At 39.3% G+C, this 16,441-nt stretch overlaps 1 protein-coding gene across 1 annotated transcript; it reads left to right on the top strand.

Moving 5' to 3' along the window:
- Nucleotides 1-12,752: 12,752 nt before the first annotated feature.
- LOC108101650 lies at nt 12,753-14,188 on the top strand. The gene has a single exon (XM_017206065.2). The coding sequence runs from the start codon at nt 13,477-13,479 to the stop codon at nt 14,047-14,049; it is 573 nt and encodes a 190-aa protein (XP_017061554.1). The 5' UTR covers nt 12,753-13,476; the 3' UTR covers nt 14,050-14,188.
- The last annotated feature ends 2,253 nt before the right edge of the window (nt 14,189-16,441 follow it).

Raw genomic sequence — 16,441 nt, 5'->3', positions numbered from 1 at the left:
GACAACGACCGAAAATGTTTTACAACCCCGTCCGGCTTTTGAAGTTGTTCCTATTAACAAACGCTTTCCGGTTCAGTCCCAGCGATTTTCATTCGAAAGAAATATGTCCGCAACAGTGAAAAAATAAAAAGGAAAGAAAAACAAGAAAGGAAGCTAGCTTCGGCGAGCCGAAGCTTATATACCCTTGCAGTCATCACAAATGTTGAGCAAAATGCATAACGGCTTGAAAATAATGGTCGTTCCAACTTATAATATATACTGCGTGCAATAACTACCCAAATTTTTATAAGTTTCGTCAAGATAGCTTTAAAACTGAGAGAATAGTTTACATAGAAGCAGACATACGTATTTCGATTCAGATCGTGATGCTGATCAAGAATATATATACTTTATGGGGTCGGAGGTGTCTCGTTCACTGCATTGCAAGTTCTGACTGAAATTATAATACGCTCTGCAAGGGTATAAAGATACTTGATTGACAGCGCCCGAGTGTGGCCCACGGCATGTAACTTCGGAGACTGTAGAAATTCGTTAAAAATTTCTTGAGTTCTCTAAATTTAAATAATTTTCCTAGAGATTTCCTTTGAATGGACCCCCAAATATTCAATGAATTTCTTCGACTCCGATTTCTGGTTGTTGTTTCAAAAATTAATTTTTCCATTTTCAAACATTTCAACACCGATCGGACTTAATACAACGAAAGCATTTTATTATAATTTAATATTCAAAAATAGTTTGTAATCTTTTACTTGTAAAACGACTCTGTTAGAAACAATGATATTAAAGGGAAAGAAAGTTATTTCTCTAATTTGGAACTTTCATTCCACTTACTGTTTATCCGATCTACTACATATGACATTTAAGTTATGCCCTTAAAAATCGATCCAAATTTTTGTGAGTTTTGGTCGCGACGAAAATTTATTTTTTTCACTTCACAAGAAAACGTTTGGAAACTTTTCATTTTATATAAAGTTTACGTTGCTCTGTACAACTCCCCAACTATGCATTTATCTACCCGACACTTCACGGCTCTTGGCAGTACGACGATTTCGTTAGAAAAATATCACAATTCACAGAAACTGATTCCTCAGTGTGCCTCGTGAGGTGGCACGAGGTGCCACAAGCAAACAGCAGAGGACGAGAGCTGACTTTAACTTCCATTCCTGAGCATTGAAATCATTCAAGGGGGTTTGGGTGCTCCGAATGTCAATTGTATGCAGAAGGTCGGAGGCCCTTTTACAGCCAATAGAATAAACTGCTTTTCTTTTATAAAACTTAAAGATTAAAAATTACCTTCTAATTATAAGTTAAAGAAAAAAAGGTCCTGCCTAATCTAAATATGTATGTATTCATGTATTAATGATTGCATAAACAAAAATTTAGTTTTTGTAGAAACGAAATATTTCTACAGTATTTAAGATGACTTCCTTGTGATATTTGTTATTACCTTTTAGTGAATTTTCAGGAACGACAAACGATTTAAAACAATGTCAAAACTTGTTAACTTTATTTATTGTTTGAAATTTGTTTAGTTTTGTTGGGAGCTTGAAATAACTACAATTGTTGCAGCAACATGTTGCTAAAAGATAAAAACACAACTCAAAGTACAAAATACAAAGACAATAAAAACACTCAAATAAAATTACTCAAGTCTGTGGAGAGGCAGACAAATTTTGCCGGCAAAGATCCAAAAAGCTATACCGGCAAAAGCGAAAGCTTTACACAATTTGGCACGCAAGGAAAACCCTGGGCTTTCAACAACAAAACACGTAAACATAAATATTTATATAAACATAGAAGGAATCCATGCAAAAATAATCCCTTAGTATTTTCAAATTTGATGTTTGGAACAGAACATTTTTTTATATCTGTCTTGTTATCTGTGTGTAACTTTATAAGGCTCATATTTTATTATAATATAATGAAATTATAAAAGACCTTTGTTTGCTTAAAACGGAAAGCGGTGATGATTGAGTTTGATTGGCCGTAACTGGCACGCCTTTTTGATTTGGCGAATATTTACATACTTACAGCCGCAAAAACATCGATGCGTTGTTATAAAATTGTCTTAATTATAAGCCGGCAATGCAATGTGATTATATATTTTTTTTATTATTTCCCACCTTTTTCCCGGGCTTTTGATTCATTCAATTAGATCAACTCGAAAAAAGGAACATTTCTAGTGAAAAAACTCCTTTAAACGTGTCGTTTTCGGTCGTCATAGAGCCTGCGGCTGACGTTCAGTATTAGCAAACTCATAAGTCGTACCCTTGGCCCTCAAGTCGAGCTTAAAATAATGATAACAATAATAGACATAGAGTATGTATATGTATGTGTGTAAGAAGTTCGGTTGATAAGAGCTCGGTAAGAGCTCGGTCTGTTAACCAGCCTTGCTCGTGGCTTTTATTGAGCTTCGGCTTGGTGCCTACTTTCCTCGCAGGCTGTTCAGTCGCCCTGCGCCTTAACATTTGGCATCTTAACACCTTGACGGCCCGAGGCCGTTTGCAGTTAACAGTTTCGGCGATAAGCTGAAAGCGTCTGGTTGCAAATACCCAATAATCACACCTGCTTCGCACTTGCACGAGCAGTTCTTTTTGCACGCATGCAAATTCAAGTGAACTTGTAAGTACGGCATTGCTCTATGGATATACATATGTATGTGTACACATGCGTATAGTACATATCAGGCTAGCAGAGAAATGTCGCCTCCGAACATCGTGAAACTTCAGTGGTATACTCAGATACATACATACATGCATTCCTATGTATGTATCTCAAGATAATATATGAACACACTCTGGTGTCTCACAAAAAAATCTTTGGCCACAATTTCCTGCTATTGTTGGTTTTTCTTGTTTAAGTCAAAGTTTCGATGATTCATAGAAATTTACATGTAAGGTTTTTTTTGGAAATACAGAAATCACAGATCGTAATTGAACATTCCTTTTCACTATTAAATTAGAGCTTGTTTAGAGTATTTAATTTATATATAGGTATATATGTTCACATGTACGTACTTATGTATAGCCTGAAGCTGGCATAGCAGCTTGGCCAATCTCGAAAGCCCGTTCTTTCGAGCAAATTTGCAACGATTGACTACTGCTGATGCGTTCGCAGCTGTTTGCTGTAATTTTTATCTTTAGACCGGCTACAACACAAATTCCACCAAAGTCAAGTTCACGATTTAAAGTTTCAATGTTTTTGGTAAACATTTCTCACCACAGTAGAACGGCAGAAAACAACGTAAACATGCTTCGTAAAAAAGCGCGAAAAGTCAGCAAAAATAAAAAGAATGGCAGTTGTGGGGAATCGGGAAACGGGGACACGAGAGGTTTTCGACTGCGTTTGTATATTATTCGACTTCTCTTTTTTCCCGGCTCCCCATTTTTCACTCATTTGTTTTGCTTCGGCCTTTTGTTTACGACTACTTTATGGAGGGCAAATAATCGGCCCTGCACTTTAATGGGAAACACCTAGGGTTTAAAACTAAATCAGACAGCTAGACAGCTTGTATAATCTTATTACCATTCTCGAATTAAAGAACGTTAAACGTTATAGTTTCCCGATCCGAGAGTCTTTTGTCCAAATTATGCAAACCTATGACTTTAGTTTTGAAACTGAAAAGCTAGTTTGTAATGTGTATGTGTATATTTTTTTTAGTTTCGAGATTTCTGCTAGCGATCGAAAACCCGATTAGTTTGGGCGATTTCCCCTCGAAAAGATTTCGTGAAAACTTTTTGCCAAGATAATAAAACTGGCGCCTGTCTGGGCGGGCTTTCGTCATAATTCTGTGGAAAGTTAAGGTATAGGAAAAGGGGCCGAGGCGGAAAGGAATGTCAGTTTATTCACTGCATTCCAGGAAAAAATTCACACCTTAGCGACTTGCTCCCCTCGAGTTAATTCAAACAGCGTTTCGTCTAATAAACGAATGAACAGACTTAAGATCAGGAAACTATTTACGTTACCATGATTCTCTGCCGTGTTTTATTTAAACCAAAATAAATACCTCTAAATACTAACAATTAAATCACAGATGCTGAAGCACTCGTCAAAGCTAATCAGGTCGATCCCTTCTGTCCCAACATTAAAAGTAAAAAAGAATTAAATATTTTGAAAAAGGAACTGACAAGGGCAAGGTAATTGCTACTTGCTGAGGTGCCAAATCACTTTCCCGGTTATAATCCCGTGGGTCAATAAAAATTAATTGGTCTGTTCAATAGGCATAGCTTCCTTTCCTCATTCTTCGGCTTTTTTAAAATAATTCAATAATTTCATTCCTCTTTTCGCGAAGCCTCCGCTTATCAAAATTAGGTCAAACTTGATGTAGGCACTTTTGGTTGATTAGTTAACGGTAAAAAAAGTCGTCAGCAATTTATGGCTCGGCTGCGCAAACTTTGTTGCCATTTGCTTTCTTACTGCGAGTGATAAGCACCCGGCTCTTATCAGGGCAGCCCGACTACAAGAACAAAACAAATCAGTTTGCCTTGAACGCCGTCTAGCGGTTGCCGTGTGTACGCCAATCACCTCTGCACAGAAAACAATACTAAATGCTTTCTCTCTATCTTTTACTTATTTATATTAGCCCTCTATCCATCATGAAATTACCATAAAAATGGCAATCGATTGTAGAAAAAAATGGTTCTTATTTGAAATAAATCGGTTTATTCTAACCATAAAAAAAAGCTTTGAATTTCATGTATGTACAAATAATGGATTACTTTTTACTTGACCTATTATTTCTATTTAAGTCACCTTTCAAACTGTTTTAAGCTCAAAATCATTTTATATTGCTGAAGAATATTAAAAAAAAAACTTCCATTCTTAAATATATATTATTTGTCATTATTGTCATTATTAACCAATATTTTATTTATTGAGTTTAAAGTTCTTTGTAAAAACGAAAATTGAAATAAATCAGATAAAATCAGTTATGATCCTTAACATTGATTTCATGATGTCAATGAGTAGATTAAATATTTTTCAAGTGATCCTGCTAATTGAGAAAATGTTATAACTATAGTATATTATTATTTATAGATTACGCACACAGATAACAATCACATACGCCTATGATGAAAGTTGATCGGTAATCGTTTGCCGGCCGTATACATACATCTCGTGTCACATAAAGGATTCCATTCAACCTGCATTCGTAGATAGATCTCGATCAACGAAAATCAAAGTTTATCGGGATTTATCCGCTTATGTATACAAGCGTCGTCACTCAGTTGCACTAGAAGTTGTATAAGTGTATTTACGCTCGGGGGATTCGGTTGCCATGCCAACCTTGCAGGCCCCCGACTTTACCGCCCAAAAAAGCCCCCGGATAGTTATAGTTATGGGTCTTATCGGGTGAGAGCCACACGCTCCTCGAAAATGTGTCGCATCATCCAGAAATAATTGTGAAATTCTTCTATAAATTTGAGGAGCTGAAAAAAGGTAATATAATCAAAAAGCCAATTTATTGTTGGCCAAGTTAATCGTGTGCCTCAAGTGCTCGCCTGTCAAGCTATCAGCTGTTTCCCATTAATTACATGCGCGCCTATCACTTCCAATCTAGGGATCAAAATTTCCGAATTTATCGTTACTCATACGCACCGTTGCCGTGCCAAAAAAAAAAAGATTTTTTTTTTTTTTTTTGAACCCCTACGCATAAAATGAACGCATGAGTATGTGCAAATAGAATTTATAAAACTAATCTGCAGTGCGAAGTGGCGAAGGAAGCACCGCTTGCGTAAATATTTCAAGTGCCTTGGACTGACGATAACGCCGGCAGCTGATTATAATATTATTATAATTCTACTCTTGGCAACTGCCGACCAGATGGGAAAACGTCATCGTTATCACTCCCTTATCAGCCTGCTCCTTCCATTCCAATTTTAAAGCCGATGGTGATTCACTTTGTTCTGTATTTATCTCGAATACCCTCTGTGTTTTTGGAAACTATCCATTTTAAACGAGGGCTGTCAGGCTAAAACCATTGAAAGAGCGAAGGGAAGTTGTGACATGATGCTCGGCTCTGCATACTATCTTCAAAGTCGGTATAAAAATAGCATTTGCAAGCCCCAGATAATCAGTTATTTATGTCTTAAGTTCAACCCAGAAAATATAAACTTTTCAGTATTTAAGGGAGGTAGGGAATTTCCGAGCCGTGATCGGCGAATAGCCCAGTGTTTCTTGATAAGCCATTTGGCGCCACTTATGGTGGAATTGCCAGCGCTGTCGGGTTCGCGATTGCCGATTACAGCGTTGAGCAATCCATTGCCAGTTGGTCTTCGGACACATCGAATACCCGACTCTGATCGTGACCTCTGGGTCCCTTGAGTCCCAATAACGACAGCATGTGGCTCCGTATCTATCACTGCTCTAATGCATGGCACTAATCTCGGACTGGCTTATTGAAATCATCTTTTTTTTTTGGCTGTCGATGAATGACCGTACAAGAATGTGGATCTGACCGAACGAATCTTGGCTCATTGGGGCGGCAATGGCGCGAATAATGGCACCCCTGCCCAATAGGAAACCCTGTCAGTTTCGTCACCTATAGGCTATCAGCTAGTCTTGGGCCCAGCTCCTCGAAGTGGCATTCGCTTTCACAACCGGCTTCTCCTCTTATCAGGCCTACGACTAATTTCCATACACTCATTAGTTGCCGCCACTGTCCAACCCCAAGTAACTACCAATCACTAATGGCGCCAGAACGATACTCTATATGAATGTATTTTTGTATAAGCAACGGTCTCAACACCCCAATTTTTGCGTCTCTCGATAACGATACGTACTTTTCGCCACGGAAAAATAAGAAAAATGTGTATATATATGAGCGGTATATAAACATCTGCCACCTCTTCAACGGGATCACTTTCGCGTTGCCTTGACGCACGAGTTTCAATAGGATCCAATATATAGTCGATATCATCGACTTTGGTCAAGAAAAGTGAGCGTGAAAGGAGAGCACGCGCGTGACCCAGTTTGTTCTCTTAATCGTGCACACAAAAAGTCGCCAAAATTAGGGTCCGTATATAAAACATAATACCTTCGCCACAGCGTAGGCAGCTCTGGACCTGAAAGAAGTTCCATTGACACTTAAGTGATTTGCCTAGTCTTATTCGCAACCGATTAAGGGCAATTTTGATAAGCTTTTTGCTCTTAACAGACTCATTGTGGTTGATATATTTATCTATTAATTCTTCTTTCTTAAATAGGAATACAAATAGTGATTTGGTACCAAAGAAAGGGTCCCTCTAGAACTAGTCCCTCGAACTCAAAAATTACTACAACTCTATGCTACGTTGTCAAATTGTAGTTTCACATTTTTATTGCCCAATTGCATTGCGATTAAGAGAGAAGAAAACTAAAGAGGTTCAAAAACAGTATCTGCGGGTACTTGTAAAGCTGTTTCGAATAAGCAAGTTTGACTGAATAGATAGGTGATTGCAAAACAGAATCGAGCATTACGCGTAAAGCGCCAGTTTGCTCAATTAGCATTATTCAAATTATGCGTGTAAACCATAGAGGGCGCAACGGTAGGGATTGAGCCCCAGAAAACCCAAAGGAGCTCAGCATTTGTTAACGTCAGAGCCACTAAAATTGCATGACTTAAGTCTGTTTTGTGAAACTTCTTTGATACGAGCTGTAATGATTTTGTTTCCATCTTGTACATATGTATCGTACCAAAAACACAATTATAACCTCTAAAAACAACTAGGAGAGAGTTCGGTTTTATGTTGAAAGTGAACACTATTTAATTTTTTTTCATCATATCCGTAGTAAAAATAAAAGACCGATAATTTGACTAACCACAGTGCCTGGAGTTTTGATCTAGGAGGCTAGCATATTCTTTATGTTTATCCATTCCTCCATTAAATGCAAGCTGCACGCAAATGCGAATCCGACCGCTGCTCCGCTTTGTAAAAAGTTATTTTATTTTTTTTCCTGGCATAGGTCTCGCACGTGTAACCTTTTCATGCACTAGATGAAATAAACAAGCACAATTCGCCCCACAGCTGAACGATTGCGGAGGCAAACTATTTTAAATATTTTAGCTTACAATGTTGCTGGTCGGAAACTGCGTAAAAATTTTTAATCGCACATGCCAGTGGCAGTGGCTGTCGTGGGTGGTGCGGCGATGGGTGGTTGATGGGTGGCGGGAGGCTTTTGTTTACATCATACCGAAGCCGGCGGCAACGTGTGAGCAAATATATTTGGGCGCAATATTTTATTTACTTGCTACTCGTATGAGTTGGGAACTATTATTAAAAAAACAAAAAACATGATTTTACATTTTAAATATATTTTTATGTAAAATATTCTCTTACTTTCACGTTTTCCTGGTCTTACTTACAATCCAAATACTCCTCAAAAGTTAAAACATTTATTCCGTAAATGCCGACGATATTTTGTTTTAAAATGTGGTCGCCTTTAGTTAGCCATCCAAGATGCCACAAATTTAGGTTCCTACACCAAAAATCCATCCGCGGCATCATCGTTTTTTATATTGTTGCCAACTGTCACCAGCTTCCTTCAGCCGTGTTATTTATCTGGCGGATGCGAAGTCAGATGCATAATTGCGTATTATCAGCGTTTTACATTGACATTCTGTGAATTTTTAATGACTTCTTTTGGGCAGAAATAATGAAAACGACTGTTTTACTGTCTAGTGCATGTCGAGACACCCTTTGGAGCCCGACTGCACACAGTCGCAGAGAGCGAATAAAAGCCTGACCCGCACATCATGGACATTTGCCTGGCAGACAAGCGGCCCAACATATAATATACAGTCGACTCTCGTTAATTCAAACCTGCGATAATTCGAACCTCTCTATAATTCAAAGTTATCACGAGGTCCCTACGAAATCTCTTTATATTTCGAACTAAATCAATACATTTTCATACACTTGGTAATTCGAACGAAAAAATCATTGATATTTAACAAAACCACGCGTTAATTCGAACTCATCAGCGTCTAACACTCGACAATTCAAAGTTGCAGAGAAAAAAATTTTGCGACAAGTTCAAACTTGCCTTTGTTTTTGTTTTGATTATGTAGTTTTGGACGCACACACTTCTTACGAATTGGTTTGTGTAGTTATTCAGTTACTGTTACTCTTTCGTTGGTATGCATATTAAAAGTTAGTGTTAGCTATGAGCCCTAGAACAAATTTCGAACCATTTGATATTTCAAACACTCGATAATTCGAAATATTTCAAGAGTCCCTCGAGTTTCGAATTAACGAGAGTCGACTGTACATACATACATATGTATGTGCATTTATGTCACCAGCCCATGTCGTAATTTTATATAGCGACTAGAATCTAATTTTTGCTTTCATCGTTTAGATTTTTTTTAAAGCTAGCAAAGCAGTAGTTTTGTTAAAGATATAGTCGTTAGAACTTAAGCAGTCTTTGTAATTTAAATAACATAATTTGTAAAGTTTTTACTTAATTACCTAACTTTTTTATTTATTAAAACATTTACCTAAATATTATACTTTAAAGGTATTGCAATCATAATAATTTTTTTGCCTTCAGTGTGGCCTTACCCCTTAAAACCAACAAAGAATCGTAGGATCCTGATTATATGTGAAAAGAAATTTAAAGTGGATACTTCCATCCATTCCATCCAATCAGTTTAAAGTGGAAATACGATGCTGACCTTGGTTTTCACAGCATTTTCGCTTTGAATTAGAATAAGACTTCCTGGAACTTTACCTCCGGCGAACTTAAACTACATTTTATTGATGGCTGTCATATGACAGCCTCACTTGAGTGAGGATGCCGACTCAGCAAAGTGCCATGAATTATCCGAACATTAATATGTTCAGTTCAGGAGCTGCCGACAAAGCAAAATTAATCAAATTAAACGTGAAAATAAAGCACCCGATAGAGCTGGATTTTCATAGCGCTATACTCGTTCGTATATCGCGCAAATATTCTGAAGCCAAGTGGATCCAACCGAAACCTGTCTTATTGTTCACCATACCGAAAGACCAGGGAGATGCCGTATCTCATGACGGGTGAGAAACCAGTGTCCATTATCAACTATTTAAATTAAATGTGCTAGAGCAAAAATATAATAATGGCCAGATAACCAAGGAATTATATTTGGGAGTAGCTTGGATTATTCCTGACAATCTATTATTATAACCTTACAGAGGGTATTATAATTTCATTCAGAATCTTTCAACGTAGTTAATAAGACAGCTTAGACCCCATAAAGTATAAACTCGTATATTCTTGATCAGCAAAACGATCTGAACCGAACAAAAAATGAGTTTGCTGAAAATTGACAAAAATTCATTAAATTCAACGTTATCATATAGCTGCCATAGGAAAAATAGAAAAATCTATATAGAAATAACCGAAAAAAATTATAACATCGTTGTTTTTCATCAGCCAAGCATGATTTTTGAATGTAGAGTTTTCTATTGACTCTTGAATTACGAATTAAATTTTATCAAAATCGGACAACTACATCATATAGGTGTCATTTGAACAATAGTCGAAAAAATAGAAAATTTATAGAAAAATCGTCAGAGCTTCGAGGCTGTTTAGCATTTATGTATAATATTTTGTTCGGCATATTTAATGACTGGGTATAACAGCTTCGGCTTGCCGAAGCTAGCTTCCTTTCTTGTTATAATAGATAAGATATAAAAGAAGTAAAGGGTAATAATTGTGTACTTCAGTAGCTTCTTTAACTTCAACTAATCGTAAGATCTGTTTTAAGTTTTGTAAAGACATTTCGGGAAAGTTTTTTTTACAAAACCTAATTTTAACAGCGGGCGAATGAGGCAATCTATATGTTGAATGAATCACGGATCGCTTAGATCTGAGCGTTGTCCCGCACATTTGCCATAAATCACATGGGGCGACAATCGTGTACAAAGCCATGTTGTACATGCCTCGACTTCAGTTTGCAGTTGTCAAAAATTCGCACATTTCTGCTTAGCTTTTTTCTGCCTGACTTCGGATTTCTGATTCGATCGGCCTCCAAAAGTGCGTGTGCTTCTGTGTTGTTACTGGCATGTAGCCGGTAATTAAAATTGGTACCCTTCCGTCAACCACAAACCATCGAATCGCCTGGTAAGCCCCTGAAAAATTGGCCAGGGCAGCTTTTAAATAATTTATGAGGTGCGTAGAGTTTCTGGCGCGCATTTCAAGCAGCTCGAGAGCCCCAAACTCATTTCATTGATTTTACTTACGAGACTCCGGCCAAATATTTTCGCATCGCTTACGCACTTTTTTGGGCTGCACGGTTCGGTATGGCCAAGGCGCCTCTTCTTTAAATACACTTATTATCGGGGTTCCTACACAACTCACTTTTCGACAAAGGGAAAATTAAACCACAGAAATATAATTTTCACTTTTTATAACCCTGACAGATAGTTGCAAAAGTTATTTGCAAAAAAGGATTATATAGATAATAAGGATTTTTTAAATCATAATTCAGGTATCATCATTCAGTCTGTTTGAAACGCAATAAAGGACCCCACTAAATTTTTATATTCTTGAAGAACACCATCGCCTGAATCATCTAGCATCGGTCCGTCTGTTTGTTTCTATTTAAACTTGTATAATATAATACATTTTAAGCTATTTCTCTGAAACTTAACCAAAAGTTTTGCAGTTATTGCACGCAGTATATAAGTCGAAACCAGAAACAAAAAATTTTTAAAAGTAATGCAATAACATATTTTAACCGCATATTTAGACCGCATATTTAGACCGCATATTTAGACCGCATATTAAACACGTTTTCGTTTTTATACTTTTGGTGGTATTATAATTGCAGTTTGCTATTTCGTAATGAACGATCAGAACTAAATTGTTTAAAATAATTTTCTTTTTATTAAATAATAACTAAAAAAAGGGAATCTTTAAATTCGGCGGAAATCTTAGTTGCGATCTGCATGGAAATGCCGTTGATAAGCCGGTGCGTCGAGGTGGCCATAAATCAATGGCCAGTCGCTTGTCTTGGAGTAAAATTTGGAAACTGGAGCTTGGCAAGTAGAAGCACGACAAAAGTAGTCCTAAGCCCAGCTGCAGAGCGCCTCTCAGGTCTCGGCATGGTCGGTTTTGGACGGTTTCTGGTCTGGTCTGGAGTAGTTTGGTCTTTTCCCCGCTGGCTCTAGATCGCTCAACCTTGGCGCACAGTCAGGGAAGTCCGTCGAGGGTCGAGAGCTGTCTCTACACTGCTACCAATTTGGAGGCTCTGTTCTACAAAGAAAGCGCTGCTTGGGTAGCCATACCTTAGCTACACTGTTTGTTTGTATTTCGCTGTGTTTACTCCCTATTTGGCACTTAGGTATTTTTAAAGGAATACCACATAATTTCCACAGTGTGAACAAGGGGAAGTGTTGAGCTCGCCACAGAAAGTGGATGGAAGAGCCTGATTATTTATGAATTGAGTGTCTGAGCTGAGCTGCCTGCACTTGCACTTGTGTTTTTTGCTTTTTTATTTCACTTGTTGCACTTGCGGCACTTTTCATATTTTTACGCTTGCAGAGTTCGCTTGCAGACGTACTTCGTATTGGTCATATTGTCTGGTCGGCGATCGAGGGGACCAAAACAGGGCGGGCCGGGGTTTGGGGCGGGACTGCAAAGAGGAAAGCATTCGAGCAACAACTTTTGTCACGCCACACAGTAAAGCCGCTAAGGAGCGGTTCGGAGGACCGACAGCCCTTAAAGGGACGTCCTCTATTTACTATTAAAGTGTAAAAAATTTTTTAGAGGGTGTTGAGTTTGATAGAAAGTAATAGCTAAAACTGCACCTATGCCTCAGCACAAAACCACTTTGGAACTTAGTTCATAATAATAAAATATTAGTTTTTATTAAGTTGTAATTTTGCTAAGATTGGGTTAGGGTTGTAAATGCTCCAAGTCCGCTCCTGTTCTTTTATTTTTCTTGCCACTTTACTTGCAACATGCACTAATGCTCAGCGGCACGTCCCAGTGTCTTTATCATATAAACGGTGCGATTTAAATTAATAATTAAAGCGGGCTTGTAGTTGTGGTTCCCGGTTTCGGTCTGTGTCTGTGGTCTTTGGGCCATCTGCCGCCAGCAGGTGGATGCGAGTGGATTAAGCTGCCCACCCCTGATGCCATAAATCAACGGATACATCGGGCTCGGTGCCCAGCCAGATAACAAGTTGTCCGGCGAGGTTCATGGCATCTCAGCGAGCCGCCGACCAAAAGCTTTAATGGCTTCATTGCAACACGGACACCATGGACGATCTATGGACGGCACCATAGCTCGACTGTGTGTCTATTGCGTCTAAAAGGTAGCATTTTGGTGCATTGCCTCGTTTTCTCAACTCCGGCTAGCTCTGCCCCGTTTGTCAGACAAGTGCCACTGAAACGGGGCTAAATCGAGTTGACAACTCCAAATTTGCTGTTTCCGCAGACGAGGCAGTTAGGTCAGAGGGCGACTACGCCAAAAAAAAAGCAGTTAAGGGGCAAGGACCTGAGCAAGAGATGCTGCTGATGGACGCCCTGTTCAACAGCCTGCTGGCAGTTAGCTCCGGCTACGCGATGTACACACTCCACCCCCTCGAAACGCCCTACGGCTACGCGACAGCGGCCTTGAGCCTGGTCCACGGAATCCTGGGGGTAGTGCGGGCGGCGGGGAACGATGACGACGAGTGCAACCGAGTTCGGATGGTGACCTCGGGAATCATGGAGATTGTGCCGCTGCCCCTGGCCAACATTGAGCTTTACCTGCGGTCCGCCAATCCAAGCCTGGCCTTCGCCCACGGCTGCTTCATCGTGCCCCTGGTCTACGACCTGATGGCCAAGATGGGCGAAAACGAGGACGCCTCCACGGAAACGCTGAAGGAACTGACGCTGCTGGGCAACGTGGTTTCCATGCTCTTCCTGGGAGTCAACCAATCCAGCAATCTCTGCGGTGGCTTGGCGGCCGTCGCCTTCGCAGCCCGCTACGGATCCGTCATCCTCGACTATTATTGGGAGGGACTGGGCGCCGACTTCACCCTCTTGGCCCACTCCGTGTTCGTCGTCCTGATGACTCTGGCGCTCTCGGCCAAGTGACGACAACCCCCGAGGTATATCTCTCCTTATCCAAGGCCAGCCGTTCGTTGGCCGCCCAGCTCAATAAAACTGCAATTAATGTTGGCAAATTAAAATGCAAAAATAAACATTAATTGTTTTGTCACGCTCGACCGAAAAATGAAGTGTCTTTATCATCAGCATCATCACCATCATCATCATCTCCCCTTTGTGTCCATCACGATCTCAACCAACCAGATATCCAACTGGGGATAACATTTGAGCTTAATTTTACAACGACAGCGGGGAAGAACCGTGGTCGAATGTGCTGAGCCCCTCATAAAGCCAAAAAGAGGCATACAGTGCCAGATTTCAAATTGTCGCCATCCAAAAATATGAGGCTTACGTTAAACAAGAAAGGAAGCTAGCTTCGGCAAGCCGAAGCTTATATACCCTTGCAGTCATCAAATATTTCGAACAGAATACACAAAGGCTAAAGAACATCGAAGCTACGACGACTTTTCTATTAGTTTTCCATATTTTTGACTATTGTTCATATGGCAGCTATATGATATAGTTGTCCGATTTTGATGAAATTTTTTTTATAAATCAAGGCTAGTTTAAAAACTTGATACTCAAAAAATCATGCTCGTGGGATAAAAAAAAAACGATGCTATCAATTTATTTCCATTAATTCTATATATATTTTTCGATCTCTCCTATGGCAGCTATATGATAGAGTTATCCGATTTTGCTCAAATTTAATACGAAATTCAATAACACTTAGAAAGCGCCATCTTGAAGAATTCAAGTCGATCTGATCAAAAACAACGGCGTGAAAATTTTTTATTTCATTCTCTCGTATAGGAGCTATCCGATATAGTCGGCCGATCCGGCACGTTCCTACTTATATACTGCGTGCAATAACTACACACCTTTTGGGAAAGTTTCAGCAAGATAGCTTTAAAACTGAGAGACTAGTTTGCGCGGAAACGGACAGACGGACAGACGGACAGACGGACAGACGGACAGACGGACAGACGGACAGACGGACAGACGTACATACATATTTCGATTCAGATGGTGATGCTGATCAAGAATATATATACATTATGGGGTCTGAGGTGTCTCCTTCACTGCGTTGCAAACTTCTGACTGAAATTATAATACCCTTTTGCTCTGCAAGGGTATAAAAAGAGTATTTCATTGCAGAGGGTTGTTTTGGGTTGGGTTCAAATTCGATATTCGTTTAGAAGTTTAGCTTTGCCTTGCCCAACCTAAGTGCTTTGAACCAGTCGTAATCGACTATATTTTGTGCACTGGAAACCTCGCAGGGTCTGAAGTCGCTTCAAGGGCGGTTGCACGCCGACGCGGGGCACCCTAGTCTACTTTGGGGCGCTGAGAAGCTCATGCCCCCCGATGGCAGATGAAACGGCGCCGTTAAACTGCTAAAAAAATACGCGGAACAGAGTCTCAAGCACAGTGGATGCGCATTAACTTATGCATTTTAAAGAATTGCCAGATACGGATTACGGCGCTGGGACTTAAGGAAAGCCACATTGTGAGGGGGACAATCATGTCGTCATTTCCATCCCACGGGGAACCTCGAAGCTACGAAATGTTGAAAAGATAAAACGCAGATAACGTTATTAACTTGTTAAATATGTAGTTCAATCACAGTTTCAACTTCAATGATAATTGAGTTTCTTTGAATGTCGTTACATATGTACATATGTATGTATGTATGTATGTACATACGAGTATACTCAAAAGAATTGTATCTTAAATACCAAAATAAAGGCGTCTATTATAAAAAATTGGTTTTTTTTAACAATCTGCACAAAAAAAATGTTCTCTTAATAAATAATAAAATCACAGAAACTGAAATACTCGCACGATATTTTTTCCGTCCCCACGGGAATAAAATATTTCAAAAATGTAAAAAAATATCGTAGAGCCAACAATGGCGAAAAGAAGCAAGACCGAGCAAAGCGAAAATTGCGCAAAAGGAAGCGGAGTTAAAAAGGCAACAACGAACAACAACGAAGAAAAAGCGCGCGGTAAAAATTGAACTGCGAATGCGCCTGCGCATCGATTTAGCAAGTTCAAAAACCTGCAGTGACTCAGTCGGTTAAAAAAGCCGGCCGGCATTGGCAAAGCTTCCGATTTTTATTCCTCTTGTTTTCTCAGTTTATTTTGACATTTTCCCCTTGTGGGCCGGCGCTGCTCTTTTCTGTTGTTGCATTGGCGTGTTTATTAAAAAAAAATAAAACCCAACGGCAGACATTATCGTCGACAGGCAAACAAAAAAAAAAAAAAAACAACAAAAAAACGATGCATGCAAAATGAATGCGGACATCGGAGAGACGAAGAGAGTGCTAATGAATGCGAAATTGAACACAGAGACCACAAATTCAAAGTCCACACCAGTATC

The sequence above is a fragment of the Drosophila ficusphila genome, unplaced genomic scaffold (genome assembly GCF_018152265.1).
Source record: "Drosophila ficusphila isolate 14025-0441.05 unplaced genomic scaffold, ASM1815226v1 contig_198, whole genome shotgun sequence".
NCBI lineage: Eukaryota > Metazoa > Arthropoda > Insecta > Diptera > Drosophilidae > Drosophila > Drosophila ficusphila.
Note: the sequence above shows the minus strand (reverse complement) of the source record. Positions and strands in the feature narration are given on the sequence as shown.

Coding starts and splice junctions, on each gene's coding strand:
- LOC108101650 (XM_017206065.2), top strand. CDS start 13,477: ATGCTGCTGATGGACGCCCTGTTCAACAGCCTGCTGGCAGTTAGCTCC.